The sequence below is a fragment of the Camponotus vicinus genome, unplaced genomic scaffold, assembly GCF_025532165.1.
Source record: "Camponotus vicinus isolate PSW18456_S1 unplaced genomic scaffold, iyCamVici1.0 SCAF_3, whole genome shotgun sequence".
NCBI lineage: Eukaryota > Metazoa > Arthropoda > Insecta > Hymenoptera > Formicidae > Camponotus > Camponotus vicinus.
In genome coordinates, this window is record NW_028141967.1 from 20,696,429 (window position 1) to 20,720,324 (window position 23,896).

General features: G+C 30.8%; 1 protein-coding gene and 1 pseudogene across 2 annotated transcripts; both read right to left on the minus strand.

The window, feature by feature from the left end:
- Positions 1-664: 664 nt before the first annotated feature.
- On the minus strand, positions 665-10,637 carry LOC145967935 (fatty acid synthase-like; annotated as a pseudogene). Its single transcript, XR_014437617.1, has 19 exons — positions 10,472-10,637; positions 10,029-10,279; positions 9,641-9,872; positions 9,090-9,503; positions 8,584-8,876; positions 8,287-8,494; positions 8,041-8,201; positions 7,622-7,939; positions 7,054-7,526; positions 6,597-6,901; positions 6,080-6,478; positions 4,846-5,890; positions 4,494-4,737; positions 3,571-4,250; positions 2,609-3,440; positions 2,057-2,523; positions 1,679-1,929; positions 1,353-1,604; positions 665-1,280 (listed from the first exon to the last, which is right to left on the minus strand). The product of XR_014437617.1 is annotated as a fatty acid synthase-like (transcript).
- A 2,599-nt stretch (positions 10,638-13,236) lies between these two features.
- On the minus strand, positions 13,237-23,464 carry LOC145968365 (fatty acid synthase-like). Its single transcript, XM_083093760.1, has 20 exons — positions 23,409-23,464; positions 23,003-23,198; positions 22,554-22,804; positions 22,145-22,376; positions 21,557-21,975; positions 20,923-21,216; positions 20,562-20,766; positions 20,281-20,441; positions 19,862-20,179; positions 19,257-19,747; positions 18,826-19,130; positions 18,313-18,717; positions 17,083-18,098; positions 16,735-16,976; positions 15,808-16,501; positions 14,843-15,674; positions 14,291-14,757; positions 13,892-14,146; positions 13,560-13,811; positions 13,237-13,488 (listed from the first exon to the last, which is right to left on the minus strand). Exons 2-20 carry the CDS (start codon positions 23,163-23,165, stop codon positions 13,309-13,311), a joined length of 7,182 nt encoding a protein of 2,393 aa, XP_082949886.1. The 5' UTR covers positions 23,166-23,198; positions 23,409-23,464; the 3' UTR covers positions 13,237-13,308.
- Between the last annotated feature and the right edge of the window lie 432 nt (positions 23,465-23,896).

Below are 23,896 nucleotides of genomic sequence, written 5' to 3' on the forward strand. Positions count from 1 at the left end.
AACATCGTTCTGTTATATTAATTTGACTATAGAATATTTTACATGAATGAGCAATAAAATATCAGAATCGAATAGATTACACAGAATGATGTATTAGATGCTGCGTGGATGGAAGACAGTAGCATAAAATAATAATGCATAAGTATGAAATTACATAATGCATAAATAAATTATAAATAATGCATGAATATATATATAAAACTACTAAAAAAGTTAATCATTGACAGTTATTTTTATTCAATCTCGTTTTATTTACCAGACCTTTATGCGCAGTTGATGTATTGAAGTATAATTTTTCTTTTATTTCTAATGATTATTTCTAGTGATGCTGTACGCATATCCTGCATCAATCAATATAGGAGTAATGTATTATATTTAACATGTATTTTTTATCTATATATAATATAGTAATGTTGATAACATTAATAATTACAATAATTATTAGTAATTATTAATCGATTAATTAATCTATTTGACAAATTTAAAATAAAATATTCTATGTATTTTTGTACAATTTTTTCAAATAATAAAAATAATATTGTCTATTTAAAAAAACTTAGCTTTGTATGATTTTACAGCAATAATATATAATAAAGTTCCAAAAGATTAGATTCAATGGATATTATAATTATAAGGCTTTTAAAAATTCATGATAAAAATAGCATAAATTTATAGCGCTAAATTAAGAAAAATACAAAATATTCTATTATTTTGAAAAACATAAAACTTCATTTTACCAGTATAATTTTTAATCAAATATTATAATTTCTCTTTAACTTTCGTGTTTCTTTTTGCTTTATACATATATAAAATTAAATAAGTGTATTTAAAATTTTTTTAAATGTGTAATACATAACTAAGCATGTTTAATTAAAAATTAATTAAAATAATTACATATTGCTACCATATTTTATGTGTTAAATTATATAAACAATGTTAACATGCAATGATGTTATTAACTTTTAATTGAACGCGTAAAATTAGCCATTTTCATATTATATAATGTTGTAAAAACAATTATTTAATTTTACAAGTATAATAAATATATCACAAATATAGATAGAATTTTTACAATACAAAATATTTAATATAGGTCTAAACATACTAGTTTTATAATCTGGTACGAATATCTTGCATAGGTATTATTTTATCGTTATCTACTGTACGTTGCTTTATTTTTTTGTCCGTTTCAATATATTCTCCATTAATCACAGCGACGACTTTATTATTGTAATGTGGTTACCTTCGATATAAAACACTTCCACATTTCCCTCAGTAATCTGAAAATTAATTAACTATAAAGGTACTGTGTTATGTGAGTAATCCTCTTATAATAATCATATAAATAATACCTTATGTAAACCGTAATCTTCTTGAAAATAAGGCAACACTGACATTGTAGGTTTTAAAAGTATTATAGGTGATTTAATTTTCGATAATTGAGTCACATCATATTTATGAACAGCAATTACACGCTCATAAACTGTTGTACACAAATATTTATTATTATCAACTGAGAGACGTGTATAAGTTGAAGGGACATGAGTTAAAAAAGTATCTAATTTTTCGTTCCAGTTGGTGCATTTGTTTAACTCCAAAAGAAGCTGTAAAGATTAAATTGCTTGAGATTTTTAAAAAGAATCAAATATAATAATATTAATATTAATATGAATAATACCTTTCCACTAAGTGTTGGCTGTATAACATCCATTAAACATAAAAAAACATTATTCTGAATATCGAAACTCGTAGTAAAAGATAAGAATTGATTTGTTAATGCTTTCATTTGCTCTGGTGCCCCATCGATGAGAATTAATCGGCCTTGAAGATTCATCCCTTCTAATTTTCGCAACAACTCAATTGCAATCAATTCATCGAATAACTCAATATTGTAAAATCTCGAGTCAATTCTTTTTTAGTTAACAGATGCTACAAACATATAAAAAATTGCAAAATATAAAAATGTACATTAAAATAATATCATATTAATAATTATCTTCTACATATTATATATTAAAATACTCTAATTATTCTTATATAGATAAAAAATCCGTACTTGTAATAAGCAATGAGCAATCTCGTTTATTGAAGTGCAGCCTATACCAATGTTGTACGCTCCATGTTGTAAGCACATTGCTGGAGCTTCGATTTGTTGTACCAGCGAATCAAATATACTTCCGCAGCCCTCCATTCCTGGCAATAGAAATATTTTGTTTCTCGCATTGTTTCTATTTGTCGGAAGGTCTATACGGATGTCGGGAATCAGATCATCGTTGCCTATTAAACGAACGAACAGTTTAATACCACTTAGCTCGTTCTCATCTCGACCGATTTTATCCTTCGATGTATCTTTGTCAAACATCTCTATAAGTTTAGCAAAATTGAGATAACGAATATCCTGCGCTGTAAGAAAAACATCGAATTCCCGTTCCAAAGTCTGTTTAATTTCCACAGCTGTGATCGAGTCCATGCCGAGTTCCGGTAAAGGTGTATGACGAGCCACGTTATTTAAGTCCTTCAAACCTACATTAACATTTTAAATTTTCGTTATTATATTAATTCGATTCATTAATTAATTGATTAATTTCTTATTCTATATAATTCTTACCCATAATATTAGCCACAGTTTCAACAATATTACTTGCACTAAAAGCGTCCGAACGCTTCTCAGCTACAACCATACTCGCTACTACGGGATGCTCTGGTAACAGAAATTCCTCGAATTTCTCGATACAGGAACTTATCTTTTGTTGCAAAGTACCGCCAATAACCATTTCCTTGTCAGCGTCTTGCATATCGGCCACCAGACCGACATCGCCTATTGCACCCCATTGATTACCTAATCCATGTAGACCTTCTTGTACTCTTTTCTCGCAAATTCTTTCCATAATGGAATTCGCCATACCATAATTGGTCTGCCCAGCATTTCCTCTACCACAGGAAACTAAAGAAAAGACAACAAAGTGCCGCAATTGAGGACATATATTTCTAGACAATTGATCTAAATTCTTCGTCGTCCAAGCTTTTGCTCTAAACGGTTCCTGAAATGTCTCTATAGTGTGATTCTGGCAAATTTTATCGTTCAACACCACAGCAAGATTGAATATAGTGTCCATTGGCGCTAGTTTCTCCGCTGTTCTCAATACATGTTCACAACCATCGACATTTGATGCGTCCATATCCGATATTATCAACATCTTAACTCCGTAAGATTTCCACAATTCGATTTTTATTTGCTGATATCCGTTCTTTATTCCTTTGCGCGAGATCAGCACGAGATTCTCGGCACCTCGAATGACCAACCAATCGGCTAATTCTAAACCGAAACCACCTAAGCCACCGAAAATAATGTACGTCTTGTTCGCCATACAATAATAACGCGGAAGTGCCGGAATGGGAGCATCTATAGATTCATCTTTCTTATGTATTTTAATAATTATCTGAAAAAAATTGTAATATATAAACTTGATTGTAAATTATCATGTGCTGTCTTTCTTGATTGATATTTAATGCGAACATAAAATAATGATAAATAAAATAACAACTAATTTTAAATATTAATCGACTTACTATTCCAATATGCTTTCCAGCTGCCATGTATCTAAATGCAGCTTTAATTTCATCTGTTTGAAAAACTTTCCTGCTGATTGGTTTGATGGCTCCGCTAACAAGACCATTGACTTTATTCAGTGTCATTCTTCGTTCCTCAGTAGCTGAGAATAAATTATCCAACATAATGCTGTAAAATGTTATGCCTTTCGAAAACATTGATAAGTCCAACATATTGTTAGCCATAAAATCGAACTTGCCAATCTCCAAGAAACGTCCATTTTTTGCGAGACAACGAATAGAAGCTTGAAGTTTTTCTTCGACTAATGAATTCAGTACGAAATCTACACCGCGACCTTCGGTCTGTCGGAATATCATTTGCTCGAAACTAGTATCGCGTGAATTTCCGATATGATCCTCTGGAATAGATGGGAAGGTCTCTCTTATAAATTTCCGCTTTTCCGGAGTCCCGACAGTGACGAATACTTCGCAACCTTCGTGAAGAGCGAGATGAATCGCTGCTTGACCAACAGCGCCAGTGCCCGAATGAATTAATATTTTGTCACCTTTCTTCATTCTTGTCTTTACATATAATCCGTAACAACATGTGCCATAAGCGCAGGGGACTGTTGCAGCGTCCTCCAGAGTCCATTCGTCGGGAACATACCAGCATAAAGGTCTATCGGCTATGCGCATATTTGCTATACATCTAGAAGATAATTTTATCATTTACAAAAAATAAAATATATAGTTTTATTTTGTGTTTTTTTTTCAAAAAATATAATAAAGAATTTTAAATAACTCTTTTGGCTTTTTTTTAAATTAAAATATCAACATATGGACGAAATTTTTATTAGATATAGATTATATAAATAACCTAAATTGTATATTTTCTAGTATTGTTTTTAGCTAAAATTACATGTGAATAAGTAACAATAACATACCTATATTTTCCCAAATACTCATTACTCTGCGGCCAGCACTATCGATTCCGACATATTCCAAACCTATCAGACATTCTTCTAATCGTCCGCGTGACATGTATTCATCCATGATGATTCTAGCCGTGGCTAACATTACATCTTTAAAATTAATAGACGCATAAAGTATGCAAACAAGATTTTCGTGCTGATAACCCGAAATAATCGGTCCCTCGATCCAGCGAAATGAATTTAAATCACCGTGAATCTGAATGAGAATACACTTTATTGTAAAAAATAGTATCAAAAAATGTTTTATTTAATTGATGATAAAACAAAAAAAGTCTTATTTTCTTTACAAAAATCTCATACGTACCGTTTGATTGACTAAAGCATGATACGAGAGTTTTGGCGCTAATGGTGCTAGCGGAAGATGTCTGTATGATCCTCATATCATTCCTGGACGCAGAATATTTGTAATGAGATCGATCTGGAGTTGTTTCGCATAGAACGGTTCATCTAAAGAAAATTTCGGTGCTGTCTCATCTTGGATCAACAAAGCTCTTATTAATTCTCCGCCTGGTTCTTTTCTCAAACAATTTACAAGACCTAATAAACCGCATTCCGAATCTTTTTCTCCTACTAATATTATTCTCTGAATGTTATTCTCAACATTTAAGCTGGATATTAGTTGTTCTAACCAAGATAAGTTCGATATTAATTGCTTTAACCAAGAAAACTCGTAATTATTCACGGAAATGACTTCTGTTCTTCTCCACAATTTTTTTCTTTTCTTTAAGAGTACAATATGTTCCTTTTTCTTGCGTTTTTCAAGGACTATTGCTAAATCGTGCTTCTCTGCATTTGCAATATCGTCTTTTGTGAGTGGCTGTCCTCGTGTCAATATGAATCCGCCGTCCTTTAATGTCCACAGAATTTTTTTAAAGTTTCATTCTTATCGTTTTTTAATAGATTAAATCCAGTCACTAATATCGCGCTATCATCTTTTAATAACTTTATGGACTGCGAAATGGTGATTTTTGAAGAAAGAGCATTAGAATCGAAACGATCGTTTCGGGTTATTAAACTGAGGTTTGGTTTAATCAATGGCAGATTATTTAAGACTTCGAGAAATAATGGAGACGCTAATTCTTCTGCCGTTACCTCATCACCGTTTGCAATCAACTCAATAATATTTATTTTCATCACTTGATGACACTCTAAAGCGAGATGCGTCGATAATATTATGCTCTCTTGTAAAGAAACCTCAGCTCCGTCACGATGCGCTACAAATCTATACTCTTCGAGAACAGGAGTGCCTGTTTGCTTTCGACGGAATATAGAAGTAGCTTTCACACCACGAATTTCAATGCCACCTGATACCATAGTATCTAAATCATTGTACACGCGCACAGGTATTTCTAAAATTTAAAATCATTTTTTAAATCATATCTTTATAATTATTTAATAAGTTCCTTTTTACATTTTAATAAATTTTATAATTATAAAGATATTTATAAAACGTATATTCAATATACATATTGTAATGTTAATAAAAGTACTCTCTTTTTCTCTACATCCTTTTTATATACATCCTTCTATGAACTTACGTTTTTCTTCCGCTGTTATATTTCACATATATCTTGCATGAAACTTTGTATCAATCACTAGTTTTTGTATCTCGGTAGGAACATAAAGACTTCTCATATCTCTCCCAAAGATTTTTATTTGCAACATATTATCCATGAATGTTACCCAATTATTCATCCAAGCAATGTGTCCTCGCTTGCCAGTAGTGGATGAACTTTTTAATCCTCGAAATAGATTGGCATATTGATATCCACGTAATTTAAGTTTCTTATAAATGTCTTTTGTCTTCAGAACTTCTTCCTCATCCTCACAATCTTCTTGTAAAAGATATATTCTTTCTGTAGCTGGATCTGATGGAATGCGCGCTGTATCGATAACGACAATAATATCTCCTTCTATTATTTCAAAGTTTCCAGTGCCTAAGTAGTAAATATATATGTATTATTTTAAATAATTATTTTTGTATTTATATTAATATTGTGTTGAAAAGTTATTTGCGGAATATGTGTATAAGTTTCTATTCTCTTCATAATTTACCTTTCTGAACCATTATTGTTAAGTCCAAGTCTCCTTGCTTCGGAATATGCGTTGCTCGAATAAACTTGACATTTTCAAATACGATCGGTATTTCTTTAAGCCACTGACCCCTCAGCTTACTAATCGTATCCCAAACGAGGGCAAAATATCCTGTAGCCGGTAACAAGTTTCTTCCATCGATTACATGACCGCTTATATATTCAAAAGTTTCGTCTTTCAATGTGACATTGACAATTCTTTCTCCGGAAGTAATCTTCTTATTTGTTTTAAAACACATTACATACCAATCTTCAGAATGATTCCACCTAGAACATCATAAGAAATACATCTGCATAATTCAATTAATTGGAAATAAAAATTTTTGCTTTATGAAAATTATTTTATGTTTTCTCTTTATTTTTATATTATTCTCTCTATTATTATTCTCTATATTTAATAGATAAAATGTTTGATGTACTTGATTAATGGCGAAATCATTGGTGATCCACGGCTAACGGGAAAATTCACAGTTGGATATAAATTCGCCAGTTGCGGTTGCAAGCCATTATTATACATTTTTCCTAATCCTTGCAAGAATACTTTAACATTGTCTTCATAGTTGCATTGTAATAATGCAATATTGGTTATATTTTCTTCTTTCATGTCGTTTTAAAAAATTTCATCTGGTGCAACATCGACAGTTATCGCACTTTTAGGAATCAATTGCGCAATTTGCTTGAAATGTACAGCATTTAGTACATTATTTGTGAAATATTCAGCATAGGACAACTTAGTACAACGAAGCAATGTTCGCCACTTTTGATTGTGTATCATGGTGTGCGGTATTATTCGATTTAAATAAGATAGAATTGTGGCTCTTACAGATGCCAAATGACGACTGTGAAGAGAAATGTTGCTACTCTTAATTTCTTTAGTATAGATGTCGTTAACCTAAAGAAGTATAAATAAATAATAATTAAATATAATTGTTTATTAAGTAAATTTTATTAAACCTAAAATTAAAAAGAGAAAATATATAAACGAACCTGTAATTGTTTTATAAATGTCTTTACTGATTTCCTTGGCCCATTTATACAGCAAGTACTTGAACTGTTGTTATAGATTACATCAATATCCGGTGGACATATATTTTTCGTATTCTCATAACTGAGACCAATGTCCGCCATAGCACTATAAATTACTTTTCCTTCACTCAACGCCAATCCTATATAATACGAGGATAAAAGCACTTGTTCCATTGTAAAATTACCAGTCATATATCCGCAACAGAGTTCACCGATCGAATGACCGATAACATAATCTGGCACAATATTTATGGACTTTAAAAGATCGATTAATCCGATCTAAAGAAGAAAGTAAAGTATTTCTTTTTGTAAATTCTAAATAAATTTTATATAATTTGAATGATTTACGTTACATTACGCAAATTAGAATAATTCTTCACCTGCATTACAGTAATGCCAACTAACGAGTTCAATATATTGTTAAAAATTGCTTCGTGTTCATTTGTTAATACATTAATGATGCACATTCCACGTGTCCTTAAAATAATATCACACTCTTCTACAGTTTTATAAAATATTGGGAACCGTAGTAACGCTTGTCCTGTGTCAACGCATAAATTGAAATAATTTAATTGTAAGATATTATTTTTCTCTGATATATATAATATACAAAGTAAGATGCATACCCAAGCCAAGCCATTGCGTTCCTATTCCGGAAAATACGAAACATATCGGCTTCTTTTTACCTGAATAATAATGTATTTCTCTTATCATTTTTATAGATGTTTTAGATTCGACAATCGCGTATCCTCTATAAAGATGACCTTGTATGTCGTCAGCATGAAGATCATGCAACAGCCGAATATATTCAACATCTATCGGTTGATTCTCAATCTATCAAACAAATTTATTTATTGATTTTAATAAAAATATTTGATAAATATGTTTTTATTGGTGATATAAAACGCAAAAGTTTTGTATACCTCATTTAATAATGATTCTACTGCTTGTTCAGTTCGACCAGACACGATGACGAGTCGCGGCAAATCGTCATTTGGCGCGCCTCCATTAACTTTTTGCTTCAAATTAGATTGCAGTAGAATATGACAATTGGCTCCGCCAAAACCAAACGAATTAACACCTACGAAATTAGGTTCCCATGGTGTTGGAGTATTTACTACGCGCATACTTCCTTCTTCAAAGGCCTTAACATCTTTCCGTGCTGTGTAAAGTTTATATTCGGCGGAATTATGCTAGTTTGCATCGCAATTATAACCTTACGAGAAATAGATTATCATTAAAAATTCTCTCTCTTTCTATTCTCTTATTTTTAAATTATTATTGTTTATTAAAATTAATTCATTAAAAGCAGAAAAAAACAAAAGCAGGATTAACTTTAAATTAAAATTTAATAAGTCCGTTTATGATGTTTAACATTGAAGTAAATTAATAGAATACTTTATAATGCATATTATAATTACATCATTACCTTAGCAATTTGACATAAACCTGCAGCAGCCTCAGGGTGACCTAAATTCGATTTGACAGAACCAATTAACAGAGGGGACTGTCTATTCTTGCAAAAAATTTTTTCGATTGCGTTAATTTCTTCCGGGTCACCAACTTTGGTACCGGTACCATGAGCCTCCATAAAAGCTATATTAGTCGGTGATATACCGCATTCATTGTAAAACTCTTGAAGCAAAACTCTTTGCATTTCGCTGGATGGAAAAGTAATGCTTTGTTCTTTATATCCGTCACAATTCGTCTTAGCGTACGGTTGCATAAATTCTTTTAGCTCTCTTTGCTTTTTGTAGAAATATTATACTCATTGTTTCGCTACGCATATAACCGTTTGCATTTTCATCGAAAGGTCTACATACTCCGTTAGGCGATAAAACTCCTAAAATTAAAATAGAGTTATGAGAATAATAATATTATATATATATAAATATATATTTGAATAATTTTTTTAAATTGTTCTCGAATTTATATATCTCTTATATTTTAAAGTTAAGTTATAAGATTTGACAACAATACCAAGTCGTGTGAATAGTAAAGCTAAATTGGGATGTAAACAGAGATTTGCGCCACCGACGATAGCAGCATCATACTCCCCCGATCGCATAATTCTATAAGCATGCTCCAGAGGAAAGAGACTTGAACTGCAAGCGGTATCGATTGAATAAGAAGGTCCTGTTACACCCAACCATTGAGAGACTCGATTTGCTAGCATAGCTTTACTACATCCAAAAATTGCAGTGCCAGATATCTAATGCATATACATACAATATTTACAGAATTTGTATGCTTGTTACATATATATTTTAATATAACAAAATCATTTCAATTCTTAGAATTTAATATATATAAAAAATAATATCTATCAAAATTTTTTATGATTAATGCATAAATTGAATTTGAATACCTGATGTTTTTCATAAAACCAATTTCCTTCCGATTCAAAAAAACACACTCCGATAAAAACTGCAGTTTTTGTTCCACGTAAATCTTTCGGATTTACTCCCGCGTCGACAATAGCTTCGTAAGTATGTTCTAATAGCATTCTACCCATAGGATCTATTAAGGGAACCTCGTTGAAGGAAACATCAAAATATTCCGCATCAAATTTCTCCAAATTATTGATTTTTCCTGTGCGTTGGGGTATTTCTGGATGATCTGTAAATTTTAAATCATATGATTTAATCGAAATATTTTTTTACTTGAAGATTTTATTGATTATATAGTGTAATTATATAAATAAATGTCAAAATTAGGTAATTAATGTATAATTATATACATTTTCATAAATTATGTGATACGATTTTCTCACATTATGTATACCAATATGATGAAATTAAATATTATTACCGTGATTCCATCGTCGATTGTCATTCGATCCGAGGTCTATCTTGTTAAATAGATTCTCCTGAAGATGTTTTATGTTATCAGATTCAGGAAATCTTCCGGCGATACCAGAAATAACGATTTCTTCTCCAGGTTCAATATCGAGGAGTGTAGTTTTCTTGCAATCCATTTCTTTAAATGCTTTTAATCGAATAGATTAATATTTGGAATTCTAAAAGATAAATGACACAAATGTGAAAACGCAAACTTTACTGACAATTTAATATTTTGTTTTGTATTTTCACATTTGTTATATGCTTTCTTTTTCAAATTACAGATCTTAATATTTTCGATTTAGATTTTTAAACCGAAATTTACAATTTTGTGGTAAAGTACGAAGTCTTGTGACATATGGATTGCTTAGATGTTGAACCTACTTATATAAGAAACCTATATGGTAAGTATTTAATAGAATTTTAGAGAAACTCATTATTTATAAGCTTGAAAATAATGTGAGAATGATGTCACAAGTATACATATTAACTTCTAACGCAGCACAAATGAAATTTAAAATTATTTAAAATTATTTACATGAAGGAAAAAACATGTGTGCTTCTTCCTTTACGATAATGTCTGCTCTATTATGTGCCATGTATATTTACAATATGTAAATTAAAAAAGGTGATTCTCTATAGCATCTATCTAACATAATTAACATTATTGTAATTCCGATGAGAAAGAACAATAGTTTTACGCAATTCTTTATTATGAAAAAAAATAATGCATTATTTATAGGTACAAATTATTAATAAACATTCGAATAACATATTCAATTTAACGAACTATATTTGCAATCTTTCTTTGAATATGGTCAAGGGTTTCCTCTCCTGTATTAAATTAACTGATCATCGACCGAAATCAACGACTGTGCGTTGATTATAAGTCTATTGTAGTAATTCAAATAGATTTTGCTTCAATTATAGACTCAAATTTTTAGGAAAAGCATGTATATAAAGAGTCGATTATTTTAAAATATCGAATTTTATTGTTGTCTACTTGTAGTGATGCTGTTTGCTTATACACTTGATATGCACTGCGTGTTACATATCAAAATGAAAATCTGTCATTCGGCAAAGATTGTGCAATTTAACAGCTTAATTATCAAAAAAATTAATAGTGTGCGAAAATTTTATCCATTTGATGCGAGTTTAATACTCTCTCTGTTGCTTTTAAAAAATAGAACTATATATTGCTGCAACTATATACAATTATATATTATTGTTAAAAAACTGTTCTTGCAGAAATTGCGTATTTTGATAGCTTTCTTAATGTCGAGCATGCAGCGACCGTAAACACAGGAAATTTCCTACGTCTATGAGTGGGTAAGTTTACTTACAATGTGTTATTCTCGACATCGAACATGAGGCTAACAATAAGTGCATTCACAGCATGTTACTTTCGTCATCGAACGCGATATTGTGAAATGCGAATTTGTATTTCAATCCGATTAGCCTAAATTCTTTTTATCTTCTTTAATCTATCAATATTACACACACATTTTGCAATCAATGGTTATAAGATATATCATGAGCAATAAATTATCTATAATAATAATACTGACAACAGAAATTTTTAATCGATTAATTTATTTGATCAATTTAATATACATTACTTTTTTGTACAATTTTTTAAAGAAGACACCAAAAATGTCGACTTTTTAAAAATAATCTTGTTACATGTACGATTTTATGGCAATAACAATAAAGTTTTGAAGAATTAAATTTAATAAGTTTTACAAATATAAGTCTGCTAAAGAATATATAAGAATTCTCAGCATTAAATTACTAAAAGTATAGAATATATATTGCATTGCTTTTGGAAGCATGAAACCTTTCTTTATTCATTCATTTAATAATTTTCGTTATCACCCATAATTTTGTTAATCAAGTATAATTTTTATCTACATTTATCATGTTTTTTATTATATTTATAAAAAATATCATAAATATAAATAAAAATTATATATGATTAATAAAAAGTATGAGTGGATAAATAAAATTTTACATTCTTTCAAAAACCTATTGCAATTTTTTACTTTCATTAATATAATAAACTATTTAAAATTAAATACGTTTATTTGACACTTACAAATTAATGAAACAATTATTTGTTAATGTATTCTCTATGCAAAATTGTATTAATATAATATTATCAAGCAATTATATATATATATATATATATATATATATATATTGTTGCGTCCACGGAACGATATTTATCGAACGTGCGCGACACAAACGATCGGCACACGCTAATTACGCGGCACCCGCGCACTCGTAAATAATGACACGGTTTTAATGATTAAGAGAACTTTAATAACAGAACACAGAACTCAGAGAACACAGAATAACGATATTAATAAGCCGCGGATCGAAACATAACAATATATATATATATATATATATATATATATATATATATATATATATATATACATATATATATATATATATATATATATATATATAATTGCTTGATAATATTATATTAATACAATTTTGCATAGAGAATACATTAACAAATAATTGTTTCATTAATTTCTAAGATATATTTCTAATATATATTTCTAATATATATTTCTAAGATAGATTTCTAATATATATATATATATATATATATATATATATATATATATATATATATATAATATAAAAGCAATATATCGAGATAATTTACAATTCGAAAATATTTAACTTTGTTTAATTAAAAATTAACGAAATATATATATATATATATTTCGTTAATTTTTAATTAAACAAAGTTAAATATTTTCGAATTTAAAATATCTCAATATATTGCTTTTATGATCTTGTATAAGTGTCTTTAATAGATGTTACGTTATCATGATCTGTTAAATCTAATTTTAAATTCTTGACACTTTCGACATGTTCTCCATTGATCGCAGCTACGACTTTATCGTTATCCAGCATTGTAATATGATTACCTTCGATGTAACATACTTTTACCTGTCCTTTAGTAATCTGAAAATTATTTTGCTGATTAGAACTACTATGCTGAATAAGTGATCTTCTTCAATTATTACAACAATTACTTTATGTAATCCATAATCTTCTTGAGGAAAAGACAATGATTGTATCGTAGGCTTTAAAAGAACTATTGGTGATTCAATTTTCGGTAATTGTGCGATATCATATTTATGAACTGCGATCAATCGCTCGTAAATTGTTGTACACACAGATTTATTATTATCAGCTGACAATAGTGTATAAGTTGGAGGAACATGAGATAGGAAAACATCTAATTTTTCGTTCCATTTGGTGCATTTATTTAATTCCAAAAGAAGCTGCAAAATTAAATTATTTAATTATATTTATTTTTTATCAAAAACGGCTCATTCAAAGAAAATGTCTATGAATAATATACCTTCCCACTAAGTGCTGGTTGTATTGTATCCATTATACCCAAAAGAACATTATTTTCTAATTCGGTAATCGTCTTAAAAGATAAATGTTGACTCGCTATTGCTTTCATTTGCTCAGGTGCGCCATCGATAAGCACTAATCGACCTTGAAGATTCATCTCTTCTAATTTTCTCACTAATTCAATTGCGATCAATGATCCCAATGAATAACCCACTATTACAAAGTTCTGACTTAATTTCTTCTTGCTCATAACATTCTGCAAACAAATAAAGAAATATAATATATAATAAAATATATTGAAAAACAATGCTATTAATTATACTCTGATATTCTAATATTCTATGAGATGATATATAAAAAAGAGTAATTAAAAGATAGTAATTAGATAGTAAATTTATACTCTTAAGAGACGATCAGCGATCTCGTTTACTGAAGTACACCCTGTGCCAATATTATACGCTCCATGCTGTAAGCACGTCGCAGGAGCTTCAATTTGATGTACCAGCGAATCGAATATACTTCCGCAGCCTTCTATACCTGGCACTAAAAATATTTCGCTTCTCGCTATGTTTCCTTTTGTTGACAAATCCACACAAATGTCGGGTATCAGATGATCATTACCTATCAAACGAACAAGCAGTTTAATACCAGTTAGTTCAGTCACATCTCGAACATTTTTATCCATCGATGTATCTTTGTCAAACATCTCTATAAGTTTAGCAAAATTGAGATATCGAATATCCTGCGCTGTAAGAAAAACATCGAAATCACGTTCCAAAGTTTGTTTAATTTCCACAGCCATCATCGAGTCCATGCCGAGTTCCGGTAAAGGTGTGTGACGAGCCACGTTATTTAAGTCCTTCAAACCTACATTAACATATTGAATTTTCGTTACCATATTAATTCGCTTTATTAATTAATTGATTAATTTTTTATTCTATATAATTCTTACCCATAATATTAGCCACAGTTTCAACAATATTATTTGCACCAAAAGCGTCGGCACGCTTCTCAGCTACAACCATACTCGCTACTACGGGATGCTCTTGTAACAGAAATTCCTCGAATTTCTCGATACAAGAGGTTATCCTTTGTTGCAAAGTACCGCCAATAACCATTTCCTTGTCATCGTCTTGCATATCGGCCACCAGACCGACATCGCCTATTGCACCCCATTGAATAGCTAATCCATGTAGACCTTCTTGTACTCTTTTCTCGCAAATTCTTTCCATAATGGAATTCGCCATACCATAATTGGTCTGCCCAGCATTTCCTCTGCCACAGGAAACTGAAGAAAAGACAACAAAGTGCCGCAATTGAGAACATATATTTCTAGACAATTGATCTAAATTCTTCGTCGTCCAAGCTTTTGCTCTAAATGGTTCCTGAAATGTCTCTATAGTGTGATTCTGGCAAATTTTATCGTTCAACACCACAGCAAGATTGAATATAGCGTCCACTGGCGCTAGTTTCTCCGCTGTTCTCAATACATGTTCACAACCATCGACATTCGATACGTCCATATCCGATATTATCAACACCTTAACTCCGTAAGATTTCCACAATTCGATTTTCATTTGCTGATATCCGTTCTTTATTCCTTTGCGCGAGACCAGCACGAGATTCTCGGCACCTCGAATGACCAACCAATCGGCTAATTCTAAACCGAAACCACCTAAGCCACCGAGAATGATGTACGTCTTGTTCACCATACAATAATAACGCGGAAGTGCTGGAATAGGTGCATCTATAGATTCATCTTCCTTATGTATTTTAATAATTATCTGAAAAAAAATTGTAATACATAAACTTGATTGTAAATCTTGCGCTGTCTTTCTTAATATGTCTTTATTGATATTTAATCCGAACGTAATGATAAATAAAATAACAATTAATTTTAAATATTAATCGACTTACTTTTCCAATATGCTTTCCAGCTGCCATATATCTAAATGCAGCCTCAATTTCATCTCTTTGAAAAACTTTCCTGCTGATTGGTTTGATGGCTCCGCTAATAAGACCATTGACTAGTACTTTATTCAGTGCCATTCTTCGTTCCTCAGTAGCTGAGAATAAATTATCCAACATAACGCTGTAAAATGTTATGCCTTTCGAAAACATTGATAAGTCCAACATATTGTTAGCCATAAAATCGAACTTGCCAATCTCCAAGAAACGTCCATTTTTTGCGAGACAACGAATAGAAGCTTGAAGTTTTTCTTCGGCTAATGAATTCAGTACGAAATCTACACCGCGACCTTCGGTCTGTCGAAATATCATTTGCTCGAAACTAGTGTCGCGTGAATTTCCGATATGATCCTCTGGAATAGATGGGAAGGTCTCTCTTATAAATTTCCGCTTTTCCGGAGTCCCGACAGTGACGAATACTTCGCAACCTTCGTGAAGAGCGAGATGAATCGCTGCTTGACCAACAGCGCCAGTGCCCGAATGAATTAATATTTTGTCACCTTTCTTCATTCTTGTCTTTACATATAATCCGTAACAACATGTGCCATAAGCGCAGGGGACTGTTGCAGCGTCCTCCAGAGTCCATTCGTCGGGAACATACCAGCATAAAGGTCTATCGGCTATGCGCATATTTGCTATACATCTAGAAGATAATTTTATCATTTATAAAAAATAAAATATATAGTTTTATTTCGTTTTTTTCAAAGAAAAATGATAAAGATTTTTAAATAAATCTTTTAGCTTCTTTTTGAAATTAAAATATCAACATATAGACGAAATTTTCGTCAGATATAAATTATATAAATAATCTAAATTGTATATTTTCTAGTATGGTTTTTAGCTAAAATTAGTTGTGTATAAGTAACAATGACGTACCTATTTTCCCAAATACCCATTACTCTGCAGCCAGCACTATCGATTCCGACATATTCCAAACCTATCAGACATTCTTCTAATCGTCCGCGTGACATGTATTCATCCATGATGATTCTAGCCGTGGCTAACATTACATCTTTAAAATTAATAGATGCATAAACTATGCGAACAAGATTTTCGTGCTGATAACCCGAAACAATCGGGCCTTCGATCCAGCGAAATGAATTCAAATCACCGCGAATCTAACAAGAATACACTCTATTATAGAAAATAGTATCGAAAAATGTCTTATTTAGAAGATAATAAGACAAAAATAGTCTTATTTTATACAAAAAATCGGATACGTACCATTTGATTGACTAAAGCATGATACGAAAGTTTTGGCGCTAAAGGTGCTAGCGGAAGATGTCTGTACGATCCCCATATCATTCCCGGACGCAGAACATTTATAATGAGATCGATCTGGAGTTGTTTCGCATAGAATGGTTCGTCTAAAGAAAATTTCGGTGCTGTCTCATCTTGGATCAACACAGCTCTTATTAATTCTCCGCCTGGTTCTCTTCTCAAACAATTTACAAGACCTAATAAACCGCATTCTGGATCTCTTTCCCCTACTAAAATAATTCTCGCTATATTATTCTCGACATTTAAGTTCGATATTAATTGCTTTAACCAAGAAAACTCGTAATTATTCACGGAAATGACTTCTGTTCTTCTCCACGATCTTTTCCTTTTCTTTAAGAGTATAATATGTTCCTTTATCGTGCGTTTTTCAAGGACTATTGTTAAATCGTGCTCCTCCGCATTTGTAATATCATCTTTTGTAAGCCGCTGTCCTCGTGTCAATAAGAATCCGTCGTCCTTCAATGCCGACAAAATTTCTTTTAAAATTTCGCTCTTATCGTTTGTTAATAAATTAAATCCAGCGATTAATATTGCATTATTATCCTTCGATAGCTTCTTGGATTGTGAAATCGTAATTTTTGAAGGAAGAGTAATAGAAGCAAAACGATCGGTTCTAGTTATTAAATTTATGTCTGGTTTAATCAACGGCAGATTATTTAAGACTTCGAGAAACAATGGAGACGCTAATTCTTCTGTTGTTATCTCATCACCATCTTCAATCAATTCGATGATATTTACTTTCATCATTTGATGATATTCCAGAGCAAGGTGCGTCGATAAGATTATGCTGTCTTGTAAGGAAACTTCGGCTCCGTCGCGATGTGCTACAAATCTGTATTCTTCGAGAACAGGAGTTCCTATTGGCTTTCGACGGAATATAGAAGTAGCTTTTACACCACGAATTTCAATACCACCTGATACTATTGTTTCTATATCCTTGTATACGTATACAGGAAGTTCTATACAAAGATTTTCAAATTAATTTTTAAATCATTCATGTATCATTATTTAAAAGAAAATAATATAGTCACTATTCTTACGCTTTAAATAAAAAAACACGTTTTTGAATCTTATTACCACGATATTTAAAACATTGAATATATAAAGCAAATAAATAAAAAATGGAAACTGTGTCTCTAAACAACATCTATATACATTTTTCGGCAAACTTACGCTTCTCCTCAGCTGTTATGTTTTGTATACACTGAGCATGGAACTTCGTATCGATCACTAATTTTTGTATTTCCGTAGGAACATAAAGATTTCTCATATCAATTCCTAAGATTTTTATTTGCAACATAGTATCCATAAACGTCACCCAATTATTCGTCCAAGCTATATGTCCTCGTTTCCCAGTAGTGGATGTACTTTTTAATCCCCGAAATAAATTCGCATATTGATATCCACGTAATTTAAGTTCTTTATAGATATCTCTTATTGTCATGACTTCTTCCTCATCCTCGGAATTTTCTAATAAGAGATGATTCGGTATTTTTTCTTTAACAGGGTCTGACGCAATACGCGCTTTGCCAGTAACAACAGCATTACCTCCTTCTATTATTTCAAAGTTTCCGGTGCCTAGATAATAAACATGTCATAATTGTCTAAAATATTTCTTTGTATTACAAATATTAATGTTGAGAAATTGTTTGCAAAACATAAATTTCTATTCTTAACAAAATTTACCTTTCTGGACCATTAATATTAAGTCCAGATCTCCCTGCTTCGGAATATGCGTTGCCCGAAGAAACTTAACATTTTCGAATACAATCGATATATTATTAAGCCACTGACCCCTCAGCATACTAATCATATCCCAAACTAGAAGAATATATCCCGTAGCTGGCAATAAGTTTCTTCCATCGATTATATGACCGATTATGTATTCGAACGATTCATCTTTCAATGTGATGTTAATAGCTTTTTCTCCGGAAGTAATCTTCTTGTCTGTTTTAAAATTCACTATATACCAATCTTCGGAATGATTCCATCTAGAACATCAAAGAAAATATGTTTTATTATTCAACAATTTTTTTTTATATAGAACGCTGTTACAATTATTTTATGTTTTCTCTGTATTCTTATGTGTAAATCAATAGATATAATGTTTGATATACTTGATTGATGGAGAAATCATTGGAGTTCCACGACTAACAGGAAATTCTACAGTCGGATATAAATTCGCTAATTGCGGTTGCAAACCATTGTTATACATTTTTCCTAATCCTTGCAAAAATACTTTAACATTGTCTTCGTGTTGACGTTGAAGTAATGCAATATTCATCGTCGTATCGGTCAATCCCTTCATGACGCTTTGAAAAGTTTCATCCGGCGCAATTTCAACAATTATCGAATTTTTAAGAACCCAGTTTTCTCTTCTTGCAGTTTTCTCAAAAAGTACAGGACCTAATAGATTATTTGTAAAATATTCAGCGTAGGACAATCCACGTGTTTCACTAAACGGACCTTGCCACATCAGACTATGTTTCATGTTATTAGGTATTATTCGATTTAAGTAAGCCAAAATCGTAGCTCTCGCAGATACGAGATGACGACTGTGAAGAGGAATATTGCTGCAGTTAATTTCTTTAGTAAAGATATTATTACCCTAAAAAAGTATAAATGGGAAAAGTATAAATAGGGATTAGATGTTATTGCCCATATAATTTATTTTATTAAAAATAAAATATTTAATTAAGCCAGAGAAAATGCATAAAAGTACCTGTAACTTTGTTATAAATGTTGTTACTGACTTTTTTGGCCCACTTATGGTGCAAGTATTTTGACTTTTAACGGAGATTATGTCAATGTCCAGTGGACATATGTTCTTCGCGTTCTCATAACTAAGACCAATGTCCGCCATGGCGCCATGAATTATTTTTGTTTCATTCAACGCCAATCCTATATAATACGAGGATAGAAGTACTTGTTCCATTGTAAAGTTACCAGTCACGTATCCGCAACAGAGTTCACCGATCGAATGACCAATAACATGATTTGGCACGATATTTACGGACTTTAGAAGTTCGATTAATCCGATCTAAAGAAATTAAAAATGAAATATTTCTTCTTATAAATTCTTTCTAAATAAATTATATAATTTGAATGATTTTTGTGCGACAGTTAGAATTGACTCATCACCTGCATTACGGTGACGCCAACTAAAGAGTTCAATATATTATTAAAAATTGCTTCGTAGTTATTTGTTAATATGTTCATGATGCGCATTCCACGTGTTCTTAAAATAATATCGCACTTTTCTATAGTTTTATAAAATGCCGGAAATTGTAGTAATGCTTGACCTGCGCATAAATTGAAATAATTAAATTGTAACTAATATATATATATATATATATATATGTATGTATGTGTTTGTGAGTGTGTGTTTGTGTTTGTGTGTGTATGCAAAGAAAGATGCATACCCATGCCAGACCATTGCGATCCTATGCCGGAAAACATGAAACAGATCGGCTTCTTTTTATCTGAATAATGATGTATTTCTCTTATTTTTGCAGATACTTTAGATTCAATAATCGCGTATCCTCTGTAAGGATGACTTTGTATGTCGTCAGCGTAAAGATCATGCAACAGCCGAACATATTCAATATCTATCGGTTGATTTTCGATCTATCAGACAGATTTATGTATTCATTTTAATAAAACAATATATATATATATGTATATATATATATGTATATATATATATATATATATATATATATATATGTATAATATAAATTTAGACTTTTAATTAGCGATATGAAACGCAAAAGTTGTGTATACCTCATTTAATAATGATTCTACTGCTTGTTCAGTTCGACCAGACACGATGACGAGTCGCGGTAAATCATCGTTTGGTGCCCCACCATTAACTTTTTGCTTCAAATGAGATTGTAGTAAAATATGACAATTGGCTCCGCCAAAGCCAAATGAATTAATGCCCGCGAAACCAGGCTTCCATGGTGTTGCGATATTTACCACACGTATTCTTCCTTCCTTAAAAGCCTTAATATCTTGTCGTTCTTTTGTAAAGTTTGCATTCGGTGGTATTATACCAGTTTGCATAGCAATTATAATCTTACGAAAAATAGTTTTATAATAGATTCTTCTCTTTTTCCTTTCTCTTATTTTTAAATTATTATCATTTCTTACAATTAAGGCGATAAATTTCTTACAATTTAGGCACAAAAAGAGAGCAGAAACAGTCTTAGCTTTGTTTAAAGTTAAAAACTTAATAGATCTGTTTTATGATTTTACTAATTGTAAGATAAATTAATAGAATTAGCATGCATATTATAATTATACACACACACACACACACACACACGTGTGTGTGTGTGTGTGTGTATAATTATAATATGCATGCTAATTCTATTAATTTATCTTACAATTAGTAAATATATATATATATAATTACCTTAACAATTTGACATAAACCTGCAGCAGCCTCAGAGTGACCCAAATTTGATTTGACAGAACCAATTAACAGAGGAGTCTGCCTATCCTTGCAGAAAACTTTGTCAATTGCATTGATTTCTTCCGGATCGCCAACTCTAGTACCGGTACCGTGAGCCTCCATAAAAGCTATATTATTCGGTGATATACCGCATTCATTGTAAAACTCTTGAAGCAAAACTCTTTGCATTTCGCTGGATGGGAAAGTAATGCCTTGTTCCTTATATCCGTCACAATTCGTCTTAGCGTACACGACGGTTGCATAAATTCTTTTAGCTTTCTTTGCTTTTTGCAGAAATACTATACCAATTGTTTCGCCACGCATATAACCGTTTGCATTTTCATCGAAAGGTCTACAAAATCCATCAGACGACAAAACTCCTAGAACGTAAATACCGTTGTGTGAGTCATAGTATATATAAAAAATATTTTTAAAATATATTTAAATATTAATATTAAAATATATTTAAATAAATACTTTTTTAAATAGTTTAAATTTATATAAATCTGTTATATTATGAATTTATAGTTTTAATGTAAGCAAAAATACCAAGTCGCATAAATTGCAAAGATATGAGAGGGTTCAGACAGAGATTTGCACCACCGACGATAGCAGCATCACATTCTCCCAGTTGCATACTTCTATAGGCACGTTCTATAGCAAAGAGACTTGAACTGCAAGCACTATCGATTGTGTAAGATGGTCCGTTTGTATTCAACCAATGAGAAATTCGATTTGCCGACATAGCTTTGCTACATTCAAGAATCACGGGACCAGATATCTAATATATAAATTGTTTAGAAAATTTCTATACTTAATACTTATATATTTTTATCCAAAAAATCAGTTGTTTATATTATGATGCATAATATAAATCATCTGTCAACATTTAAACAATTAACGCATATACTTAAATTAGATTTTTGATTTTAATATTCATTAATAGCATTCTTTTTACCTGCATTTTTTCGTAAATCCATTTATCCTCCGATTCGGAAAAACACTCCCCGATAAACACTCCAGTGTTTGTTCCACGTAAATCTTTCGGATTTACTCCCGCGTCGACAATAGCTTCATAAGTATGTTCTAATAGCATTCTACTCATAGGATCTGTCAAGGGAACCTCGTTAAAGGGAATATTAAAATATTCTGCATCGAATTTTTCCAAATTATTGACTTTTCCCGTGCGTTGGGGTATTTCTGAGTGAACTGTAAGTTGTAAATCATATGATTTAAACGAGATATTTTTTTAATTAAAGATTTTAATGATCATATAATATAATTATATTAAAAATGACAAATTCAGATAATTCGAATATAAAATTATTACATTTTTATAAAATATGTTATATGATTTTTCCAAATTATGTATCCCAAATATATGATAGAATTAAGTATAATTATTACCATGATTCCATCGTCGATTGTTATTCGATCCAAGATCTACTTTGTTATACAAATTCTGTTGAAGATGTTTTATGTTATCAGATTCAGGAAATCTACCGGCGATACCAGAAATAACGATTCTGTCCTCTTCTACGTCGAGGAGCGTAGTTTTCTTATAGTCCATCTTTTAAATGCTTTTAATCAGTAAAATTAAGATCTGGAATTTGAAAAAGAAAATATTATATAAATGTGAGGAAATAAAACTTCTTGATTAAATACAATTATTGGACAATTTATTGTTCTATTTTATGTTTTTGTATTTTTTGTACATGTTTTCTTTTTCAAAAATTATAGAAAATTACACCCACACATTGTGTGTGTGTGTGTGTGTGTGTATGTATGTGCACATATTACAATTACACATTACCTTAATTTTTCTGATTTAGATTCTTAAAGCTTTATCTTGCGATGCGTGAAATCTTATGACGTTATGAATTGCATAGATGGGATTGGACTTATTTATATAAGAATCTTCTATACGGTAACTCTTCCTCATTAGAAAATATTATAAGAACTTATTATTTATAAGCATTGAAATAAATGTATATGAATAAGAGTAATGGTATAACTATACATATATTAACACTCTTCATATAGAAAATATAATTTATAATTATTTAAAAGAACATCCTTGTTTACTCTTGAATAATGTCTGCTGAATTGCATTTCATGTATATGTATAATATGCAAATAAAAATTTTTAAAAGTAACAATACCTATTTAACAAAATAAATATTATTCTAATTCTTAATGTGTGTGTGTGTATGAGCAAGTACAATACTTAAATAATTGGCGAAGCTTTCATTACGTAAAAAGAAATAATGTTATTTATAAGTATAAAAGATAAATCACGTA

Excerpts from the sequence above, each read along its gene's own strand:
- LOC145968365 (XM_083093760.1), bottom strand. The coding sequence starts at position 23,165 with ATGGACTATAAGAAAACTACGCTCCTCGACGTAGAAGAGGACAGAATC. Across the intron at positions 21,976-22,144 it reads TTTGCAATTTATGCGACTTG|GAGTTTTGTCGTCTGATGGA; the intron begins GTATTTTTGCTT and ends TTTACGTTCTAG. Across the intron at positions 19,131-19,256 it reads ATGATTTCTCCATCAATCAA|ATGGAATCATTCCGAAGATT; the intron begins GTATATCAAACA and ends TTGATGTTCTAG.